The 27,556-nt window shown below is 37.5% G+C and overlaps 1 protein-coding gene across 3 annotated transcripts in view; it reads right to left on the minus strand.

Annotated features, from left to right (window-relative positions):
* Positions 1-27,556, minus strand: part of PTBP3 (polypyrimidine tract binding protein 3) — a 54,301-nt gene that overhangs the window by 2,247 nt on the left and 24,498 nt on the right. Inside the window, exons 7-15 of one of the 3 annotated variants that reach the window (XM_074532197.1) lie at positions 26,775-26,885; positions 24,448-24,622; positions 21,348-21,425; positions 20,558-20,688; positions 17,930-17,963; positions 17,220-17,312; positions 16,482-16,698; positions 14,718-14,795; positions 2,652-2,824 (exon numbers count right to left, since the gene is read on the minus strand). In XM_074532197.1, coding sequence (XP_074388298.1) covers positions 2,652-2,824; positions 14,718-14,795; positions 16,482-16,698; positions 17,220-17,312; positions 17,930-17,963; positions 20,558-20,688; positions 21,348-21,425; positions 24,448-24,622; positions 26,775-26,885 — 1,090 coding nt within the window. Of the gene's footprint in view, positions 1-2,651; positions 2,825-5,149; positions 14,027-14,717; positions 14,796-16,481; positions 16,699-17,219; positions 17,313-17,929; positions 17,964-20,557; positions 20,689-21,347; positions 21,426-24,447; positions 24,623-26,774; positions 26,886-27,556 lie in introns of those variants that run through there. The other 2 variants (XM_074532198.1, XM_074532199.1) reach the window with 2 other exon arrangements.

Raw genomic sequence — 27,556 nt, forward strand, 5'->3', positions numbered from 1 at the left:
GCATTTCTGTGGCCACTTAGTCTTTTTATTTTCTTTTTCATTCAAATTCCAAAGCTAAAAGCCCTATTCATCTTCAAATAATACTTGCAAGAAATCAAGTTTGTCTTACAATCACAGAACCACAGAATGAGAAAGATTAGAAGGGAGCACTGGAGGTAGCCCAGGCCAACCTCCCTGCTCATGCAGGGTTATCTGAGAGCACATAGCACAGGATTCCATCCAGATGGTTCTTCAATATCTCAATTGAGGGAAACTCCATGAACTCTCTGGGCAACCTATTCCAGTGCACTGTGACTCACACTGTAAAGAAATTTTTCCTTATATTCAGGTGGAACTTCTGTATATCAATTTCTGCCTTTTGTTCTATTCCTTGGCATCACTGAGCAGAACCTTGCTCCATCCTCTCAACATCCTCCCTTCAGGTACTCATGGGCAGTGATGGAGTCCCCCCTCAGTTGTCGCTTCTCAAGGCTGAAGATGCCCAACTCTCTCAGCCCTTCCTTGTCAGAGAAATGCTGCAGTCCTTTAATCATATTTGTCACCCTCCACTGGACCCACTCCAGGAGCTCCATGTCTCTCTCGTACTGAGGAGCCCAGAGCCGGACACAGCATTCCAGGTGAGGCCTCTCCAGGGCTGAGCAGAGGGGCAGGGTCACCTCTCTGGACTTGCAGGCACTGCTCTTCATGATGCAGCCCGGGATACCACAGACCTGCTCAGCCATAAGGGCACCACTGGCTCATGACTTTCCATATAGCAGAAAAACTTGACATCCAAATAATGTAAGCCTGTGAGAACTAAATAATGACTGACCATTTGGGCCTGCACAAGGCTGAGAATTTTTTTCTTGCTATGTGCTACATGAATCCACTAATCACAATTACAGATTTTTTATTGTATACCTGTTTGATGCACAACCAGATGTACACCAGAGGGTGTTTTAAACTTTGGCTGAAGGTACAGCCCCATCATTTGGAGAGTAAGAAGTTATGTGTATGTCAGTTTACAGTGTGGTTGTTTAGACTGGATCCCAGTCTTTGAAAGGGACAGAATCAAGACTAGTCAGCAGGATTCCCAAAGTTACATTCAGCATGTTAATCAAGACCAGTGTTTCTAGGCTTGATCGGCAAAGTTATCAGCAATTTTCCTGTTAGATTTCATGAGACAGTAAGTGGCCAAGATATCCCAGGCAAGGCAGGATGCTGCTGCTAACATCTTATGGTCAGGCCCTTCAAAAGTAACCTCTTCCTTATCTATTTTTCTGTTGATGAATGGCAACAGTGACCTAAATATTTTTGAAGGGCCTTGATTAAAATCAGGTGCATTAAAATAAAACTAAATGGAAAATGCAATCTTCCCATAACATAAAATTGGGAGAATCTAAGTCCTGCAGAATAAGCAGTTTGTGTAAAAGCTAGAGGTATACAGTGATTGAACAACTTAAAGAAAAACTGTTCACACAAGTAGCATAGTTCTGCTCTGACTGGTGAGTAAAGAGCTCCACAAAGTGTTCCAATAAGTTCTTTGAGAATCTAACAAGCACATATAGCATGCCTTGAAGGAGAAATTAACTCAGGTCATCTTGTGATAGGCAAGCTGTAACCAGCAGTGCCAAACCAGAGCAGAAAAAGAGAAAAAGACATTTCTAACATAACAAGTCTTAGCATCAAGAAGTTCATTAACCTTCATATCTCTGTGGCTGAATCAACATTGAAAGATCTAATGCTCAAAGAGCAGTTATTTATTGTTGAAACAAACACACTCAATAATGATGGAGTTGACTGGGAGAGGTCTGCTATCAAAAATCTTTACCCAGTTCAGTATCTGATAGACCACTGAAGGCTCTGAGAAAGAAGATAAACTTGTTGAAACACAAAGAGCAACAGTATAAACTCTGTATGCTTTTGAAAAGATAATTATAGCCTCAGCAAGATAGAGTTTTAAGCTGTTGAGTCATAATGAGAACATATACACAAAAAGGAAAAGAGCATGTCACCAAATCAAACATCACATATGAAGAAAAGTATAGAAACCATTTTCAGTTAATAGATGTGATAGAAGAGATTACTTGGGTAGCTAACTGTTTTTAGAAATTTATTGTGACCTTAAATAGAAAATCTACTTTCAAAGCTTTTCACAATGGGGAACCTTAGTTACACAATTCACAAAATACTTCAAATCTGATGACCAGATGATTTTGAATTCTGCATATACAGATATGACATTTTGCTGAAGATACTGCATTGCTGCTATTAAATCTCACACTGCTTTTGGATAATTTGGCCATAGGAGAGAATTTGAAGAGGGAAGAAAAGGAAAGAAAGAGAGATAGAAGAAAGTCTATAATGCTGAAAAGTCAACCCATAACAGTGGTTTCTTGGTAAGAACTAAGCCTGACAACTTCAGGTTTTTGTTGGAAGTTTTTAATTAGAAAAGAACCCACAATCCTTCTTTCCAGCACCCACCCACATTGCACTGACTAAAATAGACCATGGAACTACAGACAGTTCTTCCTAGATCATCAACAGAATTCATAGTACTGAATAGCAGAGTTATCTTGATTTCTTTAGCCTTTGTAATTTTTTTTTTGTGTTGAGATCATATTTGTTTTAAAAGGAGCTTCAATTTTATTTTTATAGGCAGTGATACTTACTGAATATATTCTCTAGGTATGCGCTAGGCAGCACCATGGCAGTGTTGAAATTGAACCAGTATCCAACCACAGACCTGCAAGCCTGCAGCATTATGCAATATCCTTCAGTCCACTCTCCTTTAAAAAAAGTTTCCAAGCATTGAGCAATGCGGCTTTGCAGACCAAGATGGGCTCTGGAGGAAAAAAAGAAACAGAGAAGACCTTCAATAAAAATCCTTACAGACCCTGCATTGTACAATGTGCATGCACAAGAGAAACATAAACTGTATAATCATACAGTCTCACTTGGAAGCACCCTTAAAGATCATATAGTTTGACCTGCCTGCCATGGGCAATAACACCTTCTACCAGACCAGGTTGTTCAAAGTCCCATCCAACCAGGCCTTGAACACTTCTAAGGATGGGAAGTCCACAACTTCTCTAAGTCAGCCTGTTCCTCTGTCTCACCATCCCCATAGTAAAGAAATTCTTCCTAGTACCTAATCCAAACCTACTCTTGTTAATCTTGAGGCCATTTGCTCATGTTTTACTGCTCCTTTGAAAAATCCCTCTCCAGCCTTCTTGTATCTCCCTAAGCTGCACAGCTAGAAAAACACTTATATAGTAGATTTAATGGAGGAATTACAGACAATATACTTTGCTTCCACTAAAAGCTCTGATTCTCACAAAAGGACAGAGTAGTTGTACTTGAAACAGACTGGAAATGAAACACAAGACCTAAAAGTGTTACCCTGATAAACTGTCTTAGATTAAGCAGCAAATATTATGGAATAAGAATGATCACTAACTTGAGATTAAAGTATTACTCTCATTGTAAGAGCTTTTTTGGAGCCGAACAACTCATACTGCTACCTTAGCACTACCTTAAAGACATTTGTTCTCATTGTCACCGGACTGCTTCTCTTCTGGTATTTTTGCAGCATCTGAGATGAGTTGATATTCAGCAGCAAGGGCATCAGTCTGGAAATGGTCTCTGGGATGGCTCACATTTCTGAGCCATCAGAATCTTCATCCATCAGTTCTTCCCTCTGCCTCTATGCCCCACACCTTCTCTCACCTAGATATTCTACCACAACTTCTGCTTTCATTATATTTTGTTTAGACATACTTGTACTCACCCGCTACATGCCAAAGAACTCAAGTACAACTATCTCAGCACAGTTAAAATGCAAGTGGGAATTTTTATTGTATTTTCAAAGCACACTTCTTTCCACCTCTGTAAATGGGTGAGCCCTGGGGCTGTAAAGAAATCTTTTGGGTTTGATTCAATCAAATCATGAGAAAGTAGATGCTGGCAAATTTGCCAGTTACTGCCCTTTCTCTTTCAGCTTGCAAGTAATGGAAGTTCTGGTATCAAAAAATTTATATCTGTGTTATTTAAAAGTTGTATTTCATTTTTCATTTTCCAAGATGGACACTTATATAAACTAATTACGGAAAAAATTACTGTGATTGTATTGCAGGGTTAACAACAGGAGACAAGAATTCAAGATAGGATTTACTTTTTGGTTAAGGAGTAATGGGAGAAGACAACAGTCGGGAATTCTAGTTCCTCATACATTCTCAGGCAGACTTGGTCAAAAAATAAGAAGCCAAATTATGGCCACTAAAAGCTAGCATTTTCCCCAGAATGCTTATCAAATATTTAAGTATCAAGGACAAAATCAAGAGTTACACATGGGGACTTCACATCTAGCCTTTGAAGAATAATTTGCTGAAACCTGCAATTCAGTCTAAACTGAGTCAGATTTTTCTCCCCACAAAAGCATCTACACTCAGAGACTGACAATTGCATAATCTATGGGGGCAGACAATTAAATCTTTGCCAGACTGGCTGAAAATTTTAGTTCAGAAAGAGGTGTTGCACTCCCCTCGTATTTGTATCTATGGCCTTAGACTACTATCTGTTTACTATCAATCCTGAATTTTGCATGCAAGAACAAGAGGGTCTAAATTAGTGTTGTGCAACATGGAGAAGAGTAACCAAAGGAGTATGAAAGAAAAGCAATCAACAAGACAGTTGAGAAACAGGAAGCTGAAAGCAGACCATCTTTTTAAGCTGCTATTTACATTTTTTAAATCTTTGTGCAAAGGATATGAACTTCAATCCTAGGACTAGAAAAGAGTACAGCATGGTAAAAGATAAAGGAGTTCTCAACGATAAGGCTCCAAGTCTCTCATCACTGAAGCCTCTCATTCCTGCCTCAAATAACATAATAGTCATCAACTACTGCATTGGTTTAGAGTTGTAGAATAAATTTCCATCCTACTGAAAATAAACATTTCTGCACTGCTCAGGAAAAACTTTAGATGCTGCTGACCTTCACTTCTTGCTGAAGATGTGCACTAATCTTGTTAAAATACTTTTGATATGAAAAGCTTTTGTTTAGATGCCCATGTATGCTAAAGGAAAAAACCCCAGAAAATTAGATGTTATTAGCTGCACAATTTTAAGACCAAAAAACCCCCCAAAGTAATAGTCAAGAACACAGGAAAATTTAAGTCATAATTACATTTATTAAAAGACATGCTACAACAACTAGAGTTAAGAAATTAGTTAGGCATAGATATAATGTAATCAGAAACCACACTAACCTAAAAAAACAGAATATATTACAGCACAAACAAAATCATATTCACCATGCACTACACAGTCACAAAATAGGTTTCTTTAATACATCTTATATCTCTTCAGTTTTAAGTCATCTCCACAGATATAAAATACTTTTCATGCAATGCCACAAGATGCTTTACAAATGAAAGCTTTTGCTTATTAAAATATACAGACAATATTTTTATATAAAAACATTTTTCATTTCCATTTGTTTCCCCAAACACTCTTTTTCCAGATTAAAAAAAACCAAACAAAACAAAACAAAACATGATGTTACAAATATTTACAGTATTTTCTTGTGTTAGATGAACATATTTAAAAACTGAAATGGAATTTTTATGAACAGATCATGTGAAATGAGGAAATGACAGCAATTGTTAGAGATGTTTACTGTGTCTTGAGTACAGTACTAAAAGCAATATATTAACTTTTTGCATTGTCTCACACCATTTGGTTCACATTACTATTTTCATTTTCCACTGTTTCTATCACCAGTAACAGTCTCAAATAGAGGCCACTTTGCATTGGGTCTTCCCATCAGAAAGGAATGTGAGAGAAAACAGGTTTTCATATCTCAGTAAAACCAGAACACTCTTTGGTCAGAGAATGAAGTGACATTCTGATGCAATAATCTGCTTGGTTAGCAACTTTCGTCTTGTGCTACTGCAGTTCTATGGTGAACTTCTGCAGAAAGTGGGTAACACATTAAAAAAGAATTGGAAAGTGCTTGAAATCAAGTTTATGTGTGGTACCTTCCCACTCATAAACAAAGCACAGTTTCCAAGAACTGAAAAACTGCTTACAATGATGACATTAACTGCTAAAGTAAAAGCTTTCTTCATTTATCAAGGACCTTCAATTATGTAAGCATTTAATTTCTTTGGGACTGCTCCAAGCACAACATGTCATTATTATCTGAAGGAGGAAATAATGTGAGTTATGCTTGGATTCCTACATATTGCAGTTAAAAAAAAAAAAAAACCACAACCAAAAAAACCACCCTGTAATGGGAAAGACATTAGAATAATTAAATATGTATTGAAACAGCTGCAGTACACTTCTTGTATAGTCAGTAGACAATATTAATTTTTCACAATATAAATATACATTTTCCAGAGGGGAAAAATGTATTTATTATACTTAAGACACCTACATATATGAAAAGCCCTACATATAAAACTACTGAAGGCATAAAAACTTTGGTCCAATTTTGTTCCTATATCACATCCCCCATCAATAAAACCCTGAAGTTAAATACTTCAGAAATTTTATATTCTAACTGTTAGGATTTGCTTTGAAAAAAGCAGGCAAAGAATCTTGTACATAGCAAACCAAACTTCAGAAAGAAGATAAAGTTAATGTAAAGAAAAAATTCTGTGCAATCTGACTAGTACAGTTTCAGCATAACAGTAACAAGACTAAGTCTAGTAGTTGTGCTCTGGCTAACAAAATGTCAGGGCCGAAGGTTAAGGCAAACAATGCTTTTTGTAGGCAGCTGTCCTCTCATTTGAAAAACAGAAATATAAGCTAACATAAAATGGCAAGTAGTAGGTCTACATCTCTTATAAAAAACCCCAACTTACCACTTTCCTACTACATGAATCAGAGAAGGCCAAGATAATTGATCAGACAGACCTCACTGGCACTACTGTCCACAAGGACTAATAGATTTTTTGGCACACAAACACAGGTTTGCTGCCTATAATCAGAAAAATGTCAAAAATAGGCAAGTTTCCACAGGTATGTGGAGTATCTTCTGAATAAAAAGGACCTCAATTTATCAGCACACAAATCCAGTGCAACTTACAGGACCAGCAGACAAGGCAACTGAGTCAAATTATAAGTCAAAGTTTCAAAAGTTGATTCTGATGTTTTAGGAGTTCTGCAGAAATTAAAAGAAATGAAAGTTTTACCATTATATAACAATAAAAATAAAAATCAAGGATCATTTGAAAAGGCACTTAGCTGCTCCTGGGTTGTTAAAAAGGCCTTATTACACTTTGAACCAAGTTTGAACCCATCAGAAAAAATGGACTAGGAGGTAACTCAGAGTTGATTCCAGGACAAGACATATACAGAGGCTTAACCATACAGTCACAGAATCATAGAACATGCAGAAGTGGAAGGGACCCACAAAGATCATCGAGTTTGACTCCTGGCCCTGCATAAGACAGCCCCAAATAATCCCACCACGTGCCCAAATTCCAACTTAAACTGTGCATATTACCAGATATTTCACAAACAGAAATTAATAACATATGTTAAAGAAATTATAAACATATCTTTAACAGCTTAAGGCCACAGTATAGAGAAGATGAAGCCAGAATCCTCTTCAGAGTTACACAGGTAACAGGGAAAAAGGCAAAAGACATAGAATGTAGTATGTTTAAAGCCTTACATATTAAGGAAGCAAATTCACATTGAGGACCACCAAACAGAACTGTGAAGAACAGAAAATTTGTTCCATTTGATTATTTTTTTTTTAAATTAACATGGACAGTTCTTTGAGTAACTGCTTAAAGTTATCTATAATCTGACTGAAAGGTAGGATTAAGGCCTTTGGAGGCCCCATTCCATCCACATCACCATGAGACTCTGTAGAATATAATTCTTTCCTGAATCTCACTCTTTTCACAGATATCAAGGGCTTTAGAGAATCAAGAACTGAGATGCAACTGTGCTTCTGCACCAGGCATTAATGAGTCAAGCACAAAGTATAAAAAGTATTCCTTCTGCTATGCTTCTTCACTAACAATACATTGTAATAACTAAAGTGCTGTGTTTATGCTTTCAATTTTCCCAGGTGGAACACTAAAAGGGAAAAAGTAGCCTTAACTAGTGCCTTCATGCTGCTAAGCAAATGTTAAGGTGTACTGTCAAGTTCCAGAGCTTATCTGCATATCTTGTAAAAGCAGATCTCCCTAAGAGGAAGCACCTTTCAGATACACACAAATCTAAAAGTATGTTGGCAAGAATAATTTGGTTGCAAAAACAGAACAGTAAAGTTGAATCAAGATACACAATACTTGCATCACAAAACCAGAAAGCAAACATAATAAATACCAATATTAAAATTTTTTCTAAGTTAAAATATTTAAGATTCCACAGGCAGTCTTTTATCAATGCTCACAGTCAAAGGAAAAGTGTTTGAAAGGGCCAGTCAAATCCGGTGAACCAACAAATGCCTCTGGGGCTGTATCCCAGCCAGGGGTTTGCCTGCATTCATCATGGGACTTGCTTTCAGAAACTGGGTCTACTGAGAGCTGACGGGGTCCATCATGTTAGAAGAGGGAAAGAGCATCTTCTGCCACAGGCTTGCCAAGCTAGTGAGAAGGGCTTTAAATGAAAGATGCCAGGGGAAGGAAACTTCAGTGCATCCCTGTGGGAGGATGGATTGTAGGAGAATGGATATAGTGCTGAAGGCAATCTTGCACCTGAGGAGCTGCAGCTGCACTAATTACCAAAGAGTAGGAACAGCCCTGCCCTTAACAGGCACAGCTATGTCCAGTAAGGATAGGATGGGTGTCATAAAAGAACGGGTTAGCTGGCTGAGAGGAGAGCTGGAGTTGGTTGGCTGTGCTGTGAGGAATGGGAAGGGTCAGGCAATTGTGCAAGGGACAGGGAGGAGTCAGCCAGCCATGCAGAAGGAAAAGGAGTCAGTGTTGTGAGAAGCTGCCTGTGGGAACTCACAGAGAAGGCATGAAAGCTTTACAGTAATGATAAACTGATGGTGACAGTCAGTTTCCATCAACTGGTGCCAAGGACCGACACCAACGCTTGGTGGCCCATATGGGGATGGGTCCAAACACATCCCACTCCTATTAATTTGGTGTCAATGCCCAGAGCCTTAAGAGGGATCACAGGTCAGCAGAAAAACACCAGAAGAACAACACAAAGGAATTCCAGCTACTCCAGCCAGTAAGTCAGCTTCATTAGGGTCTCAACTCCAAGAGTTAGACATGTGGGCATGCCTATGACCTCATTGGTATGTCATGGACACACAGTGGGATGGCTCCAAAGAGTAGACTGCTGGAATGCAAGGATATAGACTCTTCAGGAAAGACTGGAAGGGTAGGCAAGGAGTTAATGTTGCCCTCTATGTCAATGACCAGCTGGAGATCTCCGAGCCTCACCTGGGGATGGATGAGGAGCTGACTTGAGAGTTAATGGGTCAGGATTAAAGGCAGGAAAGGGAAGGTGGGTGTCTGCTACAGATTGTCTGACCAGGGACACAGAGAAGATGAGGCCCCTTTCAGAGAAGAGTAGCCTTACACACACAAACCTTGTTCCTTATGGAGAACTTCAACCACTCTAATACCTGTCAACACAGCAGCACGATCCAGAAGCTTCCTAGAATGCATTGATGATACCTTCCTTCTTCAATTGATGGAGGAGCCAAGGAGAGGATGCTGGACATTTTTTCCCCCAACAAGAAGGGGCTGGTGGAAAATGTGAAGCTCGAAGGCAGCCTTGAATGCAAAGACCACAAAATGGAGTTTGAGATCCTTAGGAAAGCAAGGAAGGTGCACATAAAGCTCACTACCCTGGCCTTCAGGAGAGCAGCCTTTGCTCCTCTCAGGGATCTGCCTCATACAGTATCATGGGATAAAGCCCTGGAGGGAAGAGGGACCCACAAAAGCTGATTGGTATTAAAGTGTCACCCTTAAATAAAGGATCATCTTCTCCAAGCTCAGGAGTGATTATCCCAACAAAGAGGAAGTAGGGCAAAAATATCATAATGGTGTTAAGATGGACAAGGAGCTACTGGATGAACTCAAAATATTAAACGAAAGGGTACAGAAGGTGGAAGTAACATGTAGCCTGGGAGGAAAAGAGGTTTTCTGAGCAGCCTAAGTCTATGAAACTGTGAAAGCTAATGCTGTTCTGGGAAAGGGGAAATATAGCCTACATTTGTAAAAAGGGAAATAAGAAAGACCCAGGGAACTATAAGGCTGGAAGTCCCACCTTGGTTCCCAGTAAGATTATGAAGTAGATGGTTTCACTAAAGCCAAATCATGCCTGACAGATTTAAGGACCTTCTACAACAGAGTTACAGCAATGGTGGTTAAGAAAAGAGCAACTGATGTTAACTACCAGGACTTGTGCAAAGCATGACACTGTCTCACAAAACTTCCTTGTTTCTAAACTGGAGACATGGATTTGATGAGTGGACCTGTAGCGGGAAAAGGAAATGGCTAGATGGCCACCTTCAAAGAGTTGTCCAAGCTCCAGCTTGATGTCCAAGTGGAGACCAATAATGAGCAGTGTTCTGTAAGGATAATCAGGTACCAGAGCTGTTAAATAGCCTTGTTGGTGACATGGACAGTGGAATCAACTGCACTCTCTGCAAGTTTGCTGACAGCATCAAGCTATGTGGTGCAGTCAGCATCCCTGGAAAGAAAGGATAGCATCCAGAAGGATCTGGACAGACTGAGCAGTAAGACTGTGAGAACCTCATGGAGATCAACTCACACCATTCTGTGATTCTGTGAAATCCCAAAGATAACGTCCCTTGGGGGAATATTTTTTCTAAGCCAGTTGAACTTTCCAGTACATAGTACATTCTGCATATTTATATAGTTGTGTTGTACAGCACTTAATATAGCTACATCCATGCAGTCAGATTGGCTGCTGCTGTTGAGGAACACGTTCCCTGAGGCAGCTCGGGGTGCAGCTGCAGTGGGAGCTGCAGGCTGAGCTCAGGCTGGGCCAGCCCAGGCACAGAGGCCCTGAAGAGCCCATCCTGGGCACACAAGGGCCTGTGGCCCAGCCGGGGCACCGGACACTGGGACACAGCAGGAGCCGACGGTCCCACACCTTCCCATGCTTGGTGAGGGGATAAGAGCCCAGGGGTTCCTTTGTTCTGGGTCCCTCCCCAGAGACACCAGCCCGAGCTGTTTGTTTGTTATTGTGCTGTGATGAAATGATTTTAATGGCTGGGATGCCTGAGAGTGCTGCGGGAAGCCTGGGGTCAGCCCAGTAAGGAAACCTGTTCTGACTGTGGGAATGTGGGAGCTGTAACTGGGAAGAGCCCCAGGTCCAGCTCAGGTGGTGCAAGAATGACTGCCAGAGTGGCTCCCAGATGGTCAGGCAGGCAAGTTTCCTTAATACTACACCTGTAATAAATTTACATAGATCAAGGTAGTATCTGGCAAGCTACTATAAGGCTGATTTTGCAAAAATAATTCAGAGAGAAAATTTGAGAAAGCTCACTACAGAGCACTCAGATCATGATAGAAACATACTTTTTCTTCTAGAAAGATAAAGTCTTACAATTCAGATGAACAAAAACAATTATGAGTGGCAAAACATTACAGCAGAAACAAATTCTGCAATAGTTAGAAGTGAATAAATGCCATGTTTGAAAGAAATAGGTCTTTAAAATGTGGTAAGTAAAATTAAATTAATTTTCAATTAATTTATGTGAAAGAAAATACTAGGGGGAAAAAGCTCTTAAAATTAAATTTAGCTTTTTAAAATATGATCAGTCATTAGTATTCATCTGTACACTCATGGCCAAAACCTAACTGCATCTCAGCTCATTCCCCAAAGAGGAATCAAGATTCAGTACCAAACATTTTTTCATACTTAGAAAGGAAAGAATGATAGTATTCTATTACTTTAAGTTTAATAAAGTATTAAGTTTAAGTAAAGTATTAAAAATAAAAGAAATACAGAAACCTGAAAGAATATCCTGATACAGCCAGTGTCTCTCAAAAAGTCAGATGAAGTCCAGAAAACTAACTGGATTTGCTGTTTGGCCCTCCTATATAGGTTTATTTCATTTTTTAGTATATTTTTTCTGGATGTGATTTTATCAGTGAAGAACTACCATCAGAGAAGTGCAACTAGGTAAATTTAAAGAATCCCTAAGTGATTTCACAACAAATGAAACCTCAGTCTCATCTACGTCCAATCTGCATTACAAAGCACAACTACAATTCACAATATTAATTATTGAAAAAATAAATTTTGAATTATCATGGAAAATATTTACAAAAAGACCCAGAGGAGAATTTTCACAAGCCCACAATATTTTTGCAAGACACTTCAGGTAACATTCTAATCTATTCATACACATATAGTAAGGCACAAAATAAGAAATTAGGTAAATACACAGTAATTTTAGTATTAGACTGTAGAGTGGTAAAAAACCTCGAGGTTCAATTTTTCTGCCCTGAAAGATGACCTTAGCAAAAATAACTTCGTAAAAACTTGAGAAACCATCACAGACCTGAATATTTTCCACAAGATTGCAAACATTTAATTATTTAGAGAAATGTAAAAAAAAATTATTTTAAATCAAGACCATTTTCTTGTTTTATTTTCTCCAAGGTACTGTTACACATCCCTTCATAGTAGAAATAGGACATCAAACTTCCAACCCAGAGTCAAGTCAAACTAATTTTCCAATACTACACCTTGAAGAAAGTTGTCAAATACTTTTATTCCACAGAGAGAAGGCACTGCCTTTTCTCTAATAATTTAATCTATAAGAACAGCACAGACTTTTTATTTTTATAAACAAGTTATTTGTAAAGATTCACCAAAGTATGAACACACACCTTGGTAACATAAATACTATTTAGAGAAAACTCACAGTTACTGTTTGCTTTTCTTCAAGAAACCCAAGCACTATTTCACATTCAAATTAATGTTTAATCTGCACAGAGTAGGTTTACTTTTTCATTAAACATACTCATTTGGTACATTGTTGTCTGATTTTCGGCTGTTTGGATGGCCTGGAAAGGCCCAGGGTGGTTTTGGGGCAGCTTGCGTTTCAAAAGATGAGAAGAGGCTTCAGTTCTTTTCTCGGTCTTGGTGTTTATTAATTGCTTATCTAAAAGATTTTCTCTCGGCCCGACAGAGGTCTGCTCAGCAGCCAGCCATGAGCACACTCCCTGCCCTCCGGGGCGGTCACCTATCTTTATACTCAAAGTTACGTGTACAATATTTATCATTTTTCTCCAATACTTTTCACTCTTATTGACTACTGCACTTTTAGTAATAACCAATCTCAAAGTGCTACTATCACTACAGAAGATGGAGGAGAAGAAGAAGAAGAAGGACAGGACACGCCCCAATTCTTCCATCTTACTTCTCTAAACTCCCCTGTACAGAAATCTTAAACTTTGTGTTTCACTCTCTAATTAACTTATCCCTTCACCATTCACTCTGGTGAAATCTTCTTATCTTTATACAAGTGTCGTCTCTTGTGTAGGATCAAAGTCCAGCCACCAGGCACTTCTGGCAACATTTCAGGACTCCTGAGCCCCCCAAGGGTGGTCTCGGTGACTTGGCACAGTCCTGAGGTGCTGACACACATTGTAAAAGCACTCAAAATTGTTTTGTAAGGCTGATTTCAAATAAAAGCTGAAAGGATGGTCTCAAAACATAATTTTAAGTAGGAAATTTGATGATAAATATTGTTGCTAAAATGATTTCACAGAAGATCTTTCTATGGATGACATAATTGCAGCTAGAATCAGAAAAAATAATCACTTAATTCTTTGCGTATGAATGAGGTTTTTCTTTTAAGAGACAGAGTTGGTCAGAGCTGTCTCAGTCTCTGTTTGAAGATTTTACTAAAACCATTATGCAGCCTTAAAGGGAAAATTCACAGATAATTCAGATTGAAGATTTTGAGAAGGAAACTCTGAGATGTTGGTTTTCTCCAAAGTCATGATTGTGAAGCTCAATGAGAGCGTGAACTGCTTCTTCCACAGAGCCCAGCTGGATAAGAGCCATTTTGCAATCTTTCCTGAAGAACAATAAAAACTATTATTAATCCTAACCAAATTTTCACTAGCCAACCCAGAAAAGTGGCATAAGTGGGGTTTTTTTCTCAGCTATATTACACACAGTTGTACAGCAAAAGAATCAGAGCTATTTATGCATCTGCCAAAATGAAAAGAGAAAAAAAAATACATAAATTCTGTGAATCTATGGCTTAAAGTCATGTCATTCTTTCATTACACCAGACTTCAAAAAGCTAGGTCAAAATAAGGCTTGAAGACCCCTAAGAAATACTTGCATTGTCTATGTATATGGGATTATTCTAGCAAGCATGATTGTGCTAAAATAATGCTGCCAACTAACCTTAATTAATGTAGATACATTGTCATCACCGTCATTTTTATATGGCATTTTACACAAAGCTTGTGTTTTTTTCAAGAAGTGAGCATTTACTGTCCTTGAACTTGTTTTACTTTGAACATACATGGAGTTTGTCAAACGGCTGCACATTTTCAGTTTAGTTATGCCAACCCAGTATTCCATTTAAAATTTTAAGACAAAGTATCATAAAAATCGTGATAGATCTACCACTTTTGACTATACCTATACGTACACAGAATTTTGCCTGTAGTTGTATACACATATAAAGTCACAAAAAAGCAATTAGCTATTTTCTAGGATGAAAGCTTGCTTAGCAATTTTGCAAGAGAACTTACTGGAAAAATTTGAAGCCTTTCACAGTAGATCCTTTACTTGTAAAAAGGTTCTTCAAATCATCAACAGTAACAGAGGGCCTAATTGAAAACAACAAAAAACAAACAAAACAAAAACAAACTCCCCTCAACTTGTAGAAGAGTACAGAGTTCTGAAATAACATCCAGATCTCAATTTTGGCTTCTAAACTAGTTTTTGCTGTTTAAATGTACCTCCATCAATTTAACACTTCAGCTCAAAACACTTGCATTTACTCTATAGTTTAGTATCACATTGTGCTACAAAAATATTTTAGACACTCTATTGTCTTTCATCCAATCCTGTTTCTTTGTCAGTAAAATTCAGATTGCATAAAAATCTCCTAAAAATCTTAAGGAACACATTTCATCTTGCAATTTGTGCAAGTGCACATCACATATATTCAATTTTGAAATATTTTCATTTTACTCAAAAAGCTGTTTTCAAAGTGTCTTATAATTTATTTTCGTACTGTGGCAAAATTCCATAGTTTCCTTTTTTCTTCCCTGCACAGCTGCCAAACAAGAGAAGCCTGTAAAACCTATGTTTGTCTGTTAGTCCACACACTACTCATAATATTCTAGACAAAAAAAGACTATTTCAGTCTTAAAGAGCACACTAAATTCTTTCTCACTTTTTACTTTCTCACATGCCCTCTATGTAAGAGATCTGAATTCTGTAGAAACTGTTCTTTAAAAAGTGTTAGAATTATTGTCCTAGGTTGACTATATGATGCTTTCATCCCCAATTGTCTTGTTCTGTTTAAGCTGAATAATAAGTTTTGCACCTTTAAGACTTGTTCCAGAGAGTGAATGGGGGAGAGAAGAAGCAGCAGTTTGTTTTCAGACACTGCACTCACTCCTCCACATTCCTGCTCCTGGACTGTGTTGTCTGCGGATGGACAGACAGCAAGACAGAGCTCTCCTTTGCTTTTAGTGAGTTTAGCAAACTGAGGCAAAGAAGTTCCCTGGGCTGTGTTTTTTCCCTTTTCTCTGGAGCTGTTTAAACCTGCTCTGGACTGAACACCCAGCAGAGCACCCGCAGCTCACACCTGGGGCCCACCGGGCCGGGCCTGGGCCGCAGCACTTCCAGCGCCCAAGGGCCTGACCAGAGACTGAGCGAGCTGAGCTGCAACCTGGGGAGGGACCTTCTCAGTTTGTCATCTCTTTGGACCAGCAAGGGGTTTTACTGATTAATATTGTTTAGGTTTTATTGTTTAATAAACAGATTTTTTTCCACTTTTCTCCAAGGAGGTATTTTCTCCCAGACCAGTTGGGAGAAGGGGCCGATTGAATCGGCTTTCCTAGAGGAGCCTCTCTGGGGGGTCTCTCCCAAATTTGCCCTGAACCAGGACAATTATTAAACACTGTATCTATGTTCATTAACAATGTTCAGGATGAATTTGATGTCATCTACATTACCTCAAAAAACAAGTCTTTAACCTTTGTGAAAATTTGTGACACATGATTTAATATGTCAAAAACCAAAAGCATAAAAAATATATGAAAAGAAAATATAAATTGATCAAAACTCAAAGAAGATAATTCCTTCAGTTATCCTCTTTGCTAATGATAAAAATGGGACAGTTAAAGGATTCACATATTGCTAATAACATACCAGAACGACCCACAGCAGAATGAATTGTAAAAGGCCAAGGAAAGAAAACCAAAACTTATGTTAGACTTTTTAACTTCACAACACCACCTAAGAAATATCTTTCCAAGAAGATGTCACATGCAGATACTCACGGGATGTTGGAGAGATGCAAGGTTGCAGATGGAGGAAAGATATTTTGGAAATTCTTAGAGCAGGGATTCTTAAAGCGATGTAAAGGGCTATTGCTATAGTCCTTTGTCAGACCTTTGTCCTCTTGTCCCTTACGAGGAAGTTGAATTGTCTGATATTTTGAAAAAGTAGCATGCATGACCCTTCCATAAAGCCTCTGTCCATTCAAGTAGTTGATAGCTAACAAGTGGAAATGTAATTTGAACAGGCATTAATGGAGTGGAAGAAAAGACAATTCTTTGAATGCTGTTTTCTACTTAGTGTCAGATTTCACATTCTAAATTAAAACTGCAACTTCCACATCTACCAGGTGGGCTATGTCACATTACATTTTTAAAAAGTATAAGGATATAATATAATCTCCAGTTGAAATACAAAAAAAATGCAAACGGCCTTTCAATACAGATAAGTTGATCATTCTTAAATAGGTAGATATAAGATTAATTACAAGAAAACAATACAATGTCTTATTAAAATAAATGACAGGAGAGTTGTTTGTTTTAGTTCTATTATTTAATATATTGAGAGTCATAGGGCTATTTTTTTCCCAACCACTAAGAGTATTATCAAAGTTTGCATGTAGTAATGCAGCACAATGATGAATTTTATTTGTTTATGCTTGTCACTGACAGACGTAAAATTCCTCCTTTATATTAAATTAATGTTAGCTTGAAGCATAACTCTGCCTTAAAAATCAATACCTAATTGAGCTTGGGTTGCATCTGCCATCTGAACCAAAGCAATTCCTCTTTTCTTAAACATGATTTTGACACGATGCACGTCACCATACACACCTGTGGAAATCCAGAAAGGAAATTTTTTTCAGAGCACTACTAACTAAAGCACAAGGCCGAGTCTGTTTCTTTTGACTAACATTGGTGTTACAAAGAATAATACCTCATTAAACAGGTTGGTTAAAATATTAGTATAAGGAGAGTTTTAAAGTTTATTATATTCCGGGGCTCGTAAGTGGAGGGAAATTCCCCAGATCCCAGTCACACTATTTCATGTTTATGTTCAGTTTTTAAATAGTGCAATAGTTGTCAAAGTCCTCTTAACTGAGGCATATTAAAATATTAGTCTAACCAACAATGTCCCCTGCAACTAATGTATGAACCAATTCTGTACAGCATTTCCTCTGATGCAACCTCTGTTTTTACATCTTATTTTGCTTTCCCATTTTCTGTAGTAAACAAATTGGACTACACACCAAAATTTTTCTGGCACTGTTTTGCCATTTTGGTATATGTGGGTTTTATGTAATGACTCTATTTACTGCCATTTTAAAACCAGTGCATTTCCTGGATGTGCACAGAGCAATGGAGTTTGAATTAACCAGCATGGGTCAGATAAAAAAAAAAGAACCACTAGCCCTGCTGTGGTTTGTCAAGGTATATTTGACATATCTTACCAAACAGGATGAATAGTCCATAAGGTGTGATGGCCTGTTTAAATGATAAAATGAGTACATTATTTCTAAAGCCATACAAATGAAGACATCTATTATATAAGTGCATGGTAAACAAAAAGAATGGAAGAGATGCTGCATAATAATACATAAACCTGTCTCTCCAAAAGCTATTCCTTGAAATAATCAGTGTATGGCATTCTTGTTAATACACATTTGCTATGCACATGTAGAATATGTAAACAAGCAAACACTTTAGCTCATGCATTTTCATCACTCAAGACTCATTCTATCATGCTGCAGAAGCTATTAATATTTTAAGTAGCTTCATTATTTGATCTTATCCTTTCTAAGCTCCCCGCTCATTCGATGAAAATAATGAAAGACATTGGTTAAATTACAAATAAAGCATTAAAGAACTCTTTGTATTTTGTAAACAACAGACAATAACAACAAAACTAAACCTAGTTGCTTCAAAATGTGTTGCTTTGTCTTAAATTTTTTCCCCATCCCCCTACATGGCCATGACATTCTAAAGGGAGACACAGAGAATTTAACTGGTTATGTATTAAGCATATAGAAAGAGGTATTTAAATTGTATTCAATTAGAAGCTGTTAATAGAAAGGTAAATATTCAAAGAAATTTCTCTTCAGCGATTCTCATTACAAATCTTGTATGCCAAGTACTAAAGAAGAAAATTTGCCATCTAATGCAGCCAAAATTTTTCTGCTGAGGCAAAGGTTTTGCCAGTAATGAGTTCTAAAAATACCTGCATATCAAATGCACTACTCACACTCTCTAGCCCTATTCCTTCTCAACTCAACTTCTTAAATGTGTACCAAACATACTAAATTATCCAAAAAAGAAGATATTGCAGCTTAAGCACAAGGCCATACCTATTTATCTTCAGCATTTAGTGGTAGAGAACAATTGCTATCAATGTAAAATTTAAATTCATCAAGAGTTTTTTCTTCTGGCCCAAATATTTAAATTCATATAGAATTTATTCTTCTGACTCAAATATTTAAATTCAGGATGGAGATTTCTGTTTTTAAATAGAAATTTCTTATTCAAATGAGACTGAAATATTTCTACTTAAAAAGAAGGAGGGGGGAGAAGAATGGAAGACAAAACCAGATAATTTGAAAGTCATGAAGGAAAATTAAAATGCACACTGAAATTCTGCAACAGGAGAGAAATATGAACTGAAATAAGGCCAACCAGATTTTCTATACAAAGGAAAAGGAGTAACAGGGGTCAGACAACAAATACTGAAGAACAAGTGCTACAGAACTGCCAAGAAATAAATTTCCAATAATTAATGCTGTAGTACATTCTTATTTTTATCCTTTTAAGAAGTAGTTTTAATACATTGCTATTGTATCATGCTTTACAGCACTAAGTTCTACATTAATTCTTAGCTATGATTCGTACTAAGTAAAGCATCAATGTCCTAAAAAGAGCTCTGACCTATGCTTTATATATGCTTATTTTTAAGAGGCACTCTCCTTTTAGATTTAGAAAATAAATAGTCAGCTGCAGAAAGCACATCTGCAGCCATCATCAGAAACTCACTGATATATTGTAAAATTAAAGAAAAAGTGACTTGTCTTACAGCCCTGTGTACATCTGGGTTTTGGATGCTTACTGTGAATTTGGCTGTTAGTACGAAAACAGAAACACAGCAATTACTTAAAAGAAACTGGTGAACAGATTTTTAAACCTCAGAATTCCAAGGGAACTTCAATTTTGCTGACAACTCCTAACAGTTTTACAGTTACGAAAATGTATGGAGTGTGTGCAACAAGAATTTTACATTGCTGCAACAGGACTGCTTATCAATAGTCAAAAAGAATCGTGTTTTAAATCAGGCCCTGGTAAAGCCTGTTTAATTTATTTTAAGATGATGTATATTGCTTCTAATTAAGAACAGATTAGTGTTCAAATAACATGAGGAAGATTATAGACCAGCCTATGTCATTTCCACCACAAAAATAACTTTCCAAATTGTCCTTGGTAATTTTATTGCCACCATAAGAAAAAACATCTGTGTGGTACCATGAAAAGTGAACATCGGTACTTATTGACATCATTCTACATTTAATTTTAAGGGTTAATAACATAATGTACCCAGGTTCTTTTACTTCAATCTCAAAAAAGTTGCAAAACCAGAAAGATCCTACACATATTTAGAAAAGCATTTGGCATGCTTTTATTTCCTTTTCTGTTTCCTCCTTTCTATTTAATTCCCTGTTTTTTAACCAATGTAAGGAAAAACCCTTTGCCGCCTTCACAGATAAAAAAGCACATAGAGAAATCAATAAATTATCATATGTATATTGTTTACATCTTCAAACATTTCTTACAGTTGACTATCGGCTGCTCTCTAATTACTAGCTACACTGCTAACATAGGGTTCCTAAAGTAAACTGTGTTAGAAAGCTTTTCACTGATGATGGGAGTTTTTAAACCTCACCAATATTGCTAGGTACCTAAAACAAGTATAGATGTGTCCTGTTTTTTATATTGTCAGCATAGAGAATTTTTCTTATTCCTTCAGCTAATGTCAGTTTTCAAGGATAATGGCAGTTGGTACAAGGTGACACATCAGTTCCACCAATCAAACTTACTTCAGGGTTGAGGTTGCTGACTAGTAAAACGGAGTTTCCTGGAATACCAGGAATAGTCATGTGTCCAGGTGCTGCAGATGTGGTGACTGTGAAAGGACCAAGTGCTCCAGGAACAGGCAGAACAGAAGGACCTGAAAAGGTATAAATAGCATCACTTGACATCTCAAAGCGGGTAAGGAAGAATACACAAGCAGGTTATATTTGGCAAAAACATCAATATCCAATTTAAAAATGATTTTAAGGAATTTAGTTATTACTAGTATCTGAACAATAAAGCAGGAAGCACCTCCCTTTCATAGAAAAAAAGAAACATTCAGCTATACAAATAGACCAAAATAAAAGGGGATAATAAATTGCAGCCCAAAGAAAGAAATAAAAATAATTCAGCACATAAGTTTATCCTGTGCTAGAAAGGGAAAGATCACAGTCTAAAAACTATGTATTTATCTCTTGATAGCCAGAAAAGCAGAGACTTCCCTCATTTTGCATTGAATATCATAGCAGTTTTATGATTCTGAGAAAAAAAATAAATGCTTAATTTCTTCTCTTGTAGGTAATTTTTATCATGGCATTTAGATTCTTTGCCTATTGAACGATAAACTACATCAGGATATGATTTTTATTATAGAAACTTATTTTACTGAGTATATATATGAGAAAGAGTTATAATTACTCAAATTAATACTTTGTTCTGATTGCTATATTTTAAAACAAATGGCTCTGAATGGATGTATTCAGATAGGCCACTATCCATAACTACAAACACCACATTTTTAGAAAACAAACTTACCTGCTCCCTGAGGAAAGCCCAAGGCTGGGGCAAACCCAGGAGGCCCTGTATATGATGGAAATATGGTATTTTGGGTAGCTAGAGAGAACAGATAGATTTTTTAAAGCAGATTTAAAAAGTTCTAGAAAACAGAAGAGATTTCAGCAATCAGAATCAGCTACCAGTATTGCTATTTGGACTTTATATGTGATTCCAGATATTTATAAAACTTTTGGGTTAAAGCTCTCATTGAAATTCAAGATTCTATGTTGCACAAAGACAATTTTCAGCCATTTTTGAAAGCAAATATTCTGGTCAGCCTCAACATTCCTCTCTAAAATGAAGTCTGGGCAAAATGTAAATTAGATAAGTTTGAATAGGAAAGCACAGCAGAGACTAGTATCCATTAAAGCCTGTGTTCATTGGTTTCTATTCACACAATGAACATGTATTCTAGAAATTTTCTGCAAGTAAATACAGTCAAAGGTGTTTTGCAATGATGAGCTACAACTCCTGAACACTAAGATCAGTATAAGCAAAACAATACAAACTTCTACAATTAATCTGAGGTTCTGAATTTTACTAGCTGCTGAAATGCATAAAGCATATATATTTTGCTTTTTAAGGAGATGCATTTTCTCAGTTTGTGTAACTTCATATATAACCAGTGTTTTTTATAGTTCCCCTGGAAATCACATGCACAACCAGATTTGGAATAGCAATGTATGGAGAGTTCTAGCATCAAAGATAGCTCAGTTATTTCCACATTAGTATGTGGAGTCAAGTGCTACTCAGGGTAGCTCACAAAGCTGTATTCTAAGCATTTAAATACAAGTTTGAGCTGTGGATTCGTTCATATATAAGGACACACCAGATTTTAATTTTTTCAAATGGGGCATGTATGATTAGAAAACATTCTACAAGCTTGGTAATATGTCTGTTTTACTACTCAAACCTCCACACTACTGACTAAAATACAGCTACTAACAAATGATTATCAATGGGGATAACACAAAAAAGTACCTATTATGAATTACATAAAGGAATGTAACAGACACCACAGATCAAGTATCCATGAATACTGCATCACATTACACCTCTTCTTATCTGTGGCAAAAAAGTATCTTTCATACAAAAAACGGAACACCTTTATGACACTAAAGCAAGTAAACACATTTTTGAAATTATACTGACAAGTTCTGGCAATATAGTTAAGAAACACTTATTCACAATCCAAGAATGGCAATGGAAACATTAATAAATAAATAGACCAGGAACTTTTATTCTGCCAAATAAGACCTGCATGTTGCACCTTGATACCAAAATCTGGAATGTAAAAATTGTCGAACTGAGCTAATGCAGAAAGATCTAGAATTCTTTGTTGCGTTTATTTGGCTTTAATTCATTTGCTTCATGGCTCTCAGCCTAGCTTTCTAAGCAAGCCAATGCAGGTATTTCTGCTCACTGGATGCAAGAACTCTTTAAATGAAGAATATGCACAAAATCTGTTTACAGTGCAGTATCTTTTCCACAGAAAGCATAAGAAAATTAAAGAAAGAAGAAGAAAAACAAGTTTCAAGAACAGTTTAGTTTTGCTATTAAGATAATTTCAAGTCTACAATAAAAAAACAGATATATTATTCTGACAGTTACCAGCTTTGTCTTATAATTCTACATCAAAACTACATCCACTAGTAATAGGAAATAGTGAAGGTAGTCACATGACTTAGAACATCTTTTCCTCATGTTCTGTAACTAAGCTTCACAGAACAAGCCAATGACAATATGTGCATGTTGTCATCACTGACAGAAAAGCTAGGAAGCAAACTTCTCCCCATTTACAGCTATTTTTTACTGTTTTTTTAAATAAATGTGCAGCTTCTTCACTATGAATGTACCACAGACAAATTTTGGTACAGACATCAGACTATTCCAGCACTTCTTACTCTTACTCTTGTTTTAAAAGAAAACAAGGCTCCTAGCAATGAGAAGTTTGGAGAGTGAGGAGGAAGATAGGGAGGTGTTCATGTGTTATTCTCCAAAAGCATCGTTATTTCTGCTCTAAAAGCAAGTGCAGAAATAAGCTACTCTAATTGTACTTTTCCCTTCCACTGACATTTCAAATAGTGCAAGTCTAATTAATTAGAATATATTAAACTTGTAATAGCACATTTCTATAATGCTGCATGGCAAATTCCACCATCCTCCTCTCCCCACCCTGTAATGACATTTGTCCATTCCCTAAAGATCCAAGGCCTGCATTTAAGGGGAGCAGTAAAGACAAAAATCAAGAAAGTAGCGAGTGCAACTCACTTTCTTATTCTAATCTAAGCTAACTCAACTATCCAAAAAATCAAACGAAACCTAGTATTTGTCCTAGTTGCCACAGAAAAGTAAAGGAAAATAGGGAATTATTCTCCCCACTTTTTACTGTTATAGTCAATTGGACAGCACTTAGATACCTATTCAACAGCTAAGTCAGTTCTTCGCTGTGTATTATTGCTAATAGTTGTTATTAGAGAGAGAGAAAATTAGCTAAAATGGCTCAAATTGTGTTGTGAGCATTTCTCCAGTTTCACTTCAAGCAGACACGGTCTTCTCTATGCCAAAATGACTTCTAAAATTTAAGAAAATATCTTAAATTTTATATTTTAAAAGATAAGTATATAAATATAGCATTTTGGATTTTCTTACAGTTTTGTTTCTTGAAGCACTCAATTATCCTAAAATATCAACAAATAGGAGCTAATACCCTTAAAACACTTATTTTCAAGCAGCTTTAGGCAGCAGTGTCAGTTTGTGATGACTTCCATTCTGATACACAATATTTACTACATTACCTGCGCGAATTATACAATTTTACAGCATTTTTCGTAGTATTTCGTAGCTTTTTTACAACACTTTAAAATTTGCCCACTAGTGTTCCTCATATTATTGTTTCAGACACTGATTTACCAAGACTTCAACTTCAAGCTTTCCATAAGAATTTTACTGGATGTAGAAAATTAAAATGTATGCCAAATGTACCCCTCTATGCACCTGATAGGAAGCCAAAGCATAAATGCAACATAAAAATTATGATCTCAATGTGTATTTAGCACTAGAAGTGAAGGTCTCTTACCAAAGGGAGTAGATAAGGATGCCTCCATGGTTCGCTGGCCATCACCAAAAGGAAGGTCAATGCGAGTGAAATCTCTACTTCTGTCATTGTTGTACTTCACCGTTAGGTCAGTTAACTTGGAGAAATCAATACGCAGAGTGCAGCAGCCAGCGTAGATACAATGGCCATCCAGAGACTGAAGAAAAATAATTACATTTTCAGAGATAAAACACATCATGGCAGCCATCACTGCCATGTTTATATTATTATTGCAGCCTTTCAGGACTGTCCTGATCTTTCTTACAGACCACTGAAGGCGGTCTATAAGAAAGATCAGGACAGATTCTTAGTAGGGCTGGTTGGTATCGGACAAGGGGTAATGGTTTTGAACTGGGATGGCTGATTTGAATTAGCTATAAAGAAGAAGTTTTTTACAATGAGTGTAACGAAACATTGGCACAGGTTGCCCTGAGAGGACTCTGATGCCCATTGGACAGAGCTCTGAGCAACCTGATATAGTTGAAGGTGACCCTGTTCACTCCAGGGGATTGGACTGGATGACCTTTAAAGGTTGCTTCCAATCCAAACCACTCCACCATTATAAAGTTTTCACTTTGCAATTGAATTGAAACAGTAATTCACCTTCTGCTATTAAACCCTCTTTTTAAACATCAAGTAGGCAATTATGCTGTAACTATGCTTACCTAAACTTCTAGTGTAGTCTGCTAGTTAGTATTATATCACCTTGTGTCACCTGGACAAAACACAGCTTTAAGCATGACTTGACTTCTTATGTCTCTAATCTTACTTCTCTCCCATTCAACACACAATATCAAATGGTAATAGGAACACTAATTTGGAAATTTTAACTGCATGAACTGACCCTTACACGAGGGACTCTACTGTAGGATCTGAAGCACAAGCACCATAAGGAGTGCTGGAGGGAGCTGGGGTTTTCTGCCCAGAGGAAAATGAGGCTCAGGAGAGACCTTACTGCTCTCTAGGACTGCATGAAAGGAAGCTGTAGCAAGACAGGAGTCAGTCTCTTCTCCCATGAAACAAGTGACATGACTAGAGAAAATGGGCTCAAGTTCTGCAAGGGGAGTTTAGACTGGATATTATGAAAAATTTCTTCATCAAAAGGCATTAAAACAGACAAGTGGTGGAGTCACCATTCCTGGAGGTATTTAAAAATGTACAGATGTTGTGCTTCAGGACATGGTTTAGAAGTGAAATTGGCACCATTCGGTTTATAATTGGACTCAACGACCTTAGGGTCTTTTCCAATATAAGTCCTAGTCCTAGGCATGACTTCAATTGAAACAACAGAGTGTACAGATCCTGTGCACAAGAACACCCAGAAGTGGTGCATAATTGTTGTAGGTGACGCCCTGCCAACACAGAGGCACCCATCTGCTGACCTGATCATTGGTCTAAAAAGGTCTCCAGTCTGCCTCTCCGGGACTTGAATCACATGTGTCGTGAAAGGATTGCTAAAGCTTTTCTACACAACTGACTATTAGTTACCTCCTGCTCCCTTTATATGAGAACTAAAGATGACTTGGATGAAGGGCAGAGGCCTCCTCAGCAATTTCACTGACAACACAAAGCTGGGAGCAGTGGCCGATAGCCCAGAGGGCTGTGCAGCCCTTCAGAGGGACCTCAGCAGCCTGGAGAGATGGGCACAGAGGAACCTGCTGAAATTCAGCCAAGGCAAATGCAAAGCATAGATTAGGGCCTGATGTACTGGAAAGCAGCTCTACAAAGAATGTGTATCTTTGTGCATGACCACAAGATGCCTGTGAGCCAGCAATCTCTCCTTGTGGCCAAGAAGGCCAATGGCATCCTAGGATGCATTATAAAGAACACTTCCAGCAGGTCAAAGGAGGTGATCCTGTCCCTCTACTTAGCACTGGTGAGGCTACATTTGGACTGCTGTGTTCAACTGTGGGCTCCTCAGCCCAAAAGAGACATGGAGCTCTTGGAATGGGTTCAGTGTAGACTTACAAAGATGATTAAGCAATTGGAGCATCTCTTTCACAAATAAAAGTAAAAGGGAGCTGGGCCTCTTCAGCCTCGAGATGACAGAGAGAATATTATCAATGATTTTCATTTTGACAGACTCATGCATGTCCTGGAGTATATGCTATAGATTTGTTTGCAGTTGATGATAGAGTGCAGTCCTCTTAAATAAAGAGAGATGTCAAAGTTATTAATGTGCAACAAAAATGTTAGAATGATGAGATATCACAAAGTTAACAGTCAAAATATTCCTAATGCTTCCCATCTCTTAGCAAGGAAAACCCCCCAACAAACAAACAAAATCTAGCTGAATACATTATACTTACCATTTTGGCATAATATGCATGCATTGCATCAGCATATTGGAGCAGAGCTTGAAATTGATTGTTCTTATGGAACATGACAATCTTCAAGACAAAGCCAAATTTAGAGAAAATCTGTTAGGGAAAAAAAATGGGCTATAAGAAGCAGTGAGTAATTCATGCACACTAAAAGCTAGCATTTAATATTCCAAATAAATTTCTGAAAAATATTTCTGTTGCAAGAGCTGAACAAAAATTGTGTGAACTCACAATTTTGTTTCAGGTAAAAAAAAAATTAAAGGAAGGCTACAAAAGACAGGAAAGATGGATATAGTGTTTTTAAAGAATTAGTAATGGCTTATCAACTAAACAGGGAAGGACAGTCCAAACAGGCATTTGTCAAGTAAACTGTGCAGATAAACTGATAATAATGCAGATAAACTGTGAATAATGAATCAGAGTTGAGGTTTGAGAAATGGACTTCATAAGTCTTAGAGTCACAGAACACATTGAGTTGGAAGGGATCTACAAGCATCATCAACTGAGTGCAGTTCCCAGCTCTGCACAGGACACCCCAAGAGTCACACCATGTGCCTGAGAGCATTGTCCAAAGGCTTCTGGAGCTGTCAGGCTTGGTGCTGTGATCACTTCCCTGAAAAGCCTGTTCCAGAGCCCACAAAGGGTGAAAAACCCTTTCCAATCCAACTTAAGCATTCCCCAACTCAGCTTCATGCCATTTCCTCAAGTCCTGTCACTGGTCACAACACTGAAGAGATCAGTACCTGCTCCTCCCACTTCCCCTCTGA

This window comes from Zonotrichia albicollis, chromosome Z, assembly GCF_047830755.1.
Source record: "Zonotrichia albicollis isolate bZonAlb1 chromosome Z, bZonAlb1.hap1, whole genome shotgun sequence".
In the NCBI taxonomy this organism is placed as follows: domain Eukaryota; kingdom Metazoa; phylum Chordata; class Aves; order Passeriformes; family Passerellidae; genus Zonotrichia; species Zonotrichia albicollis.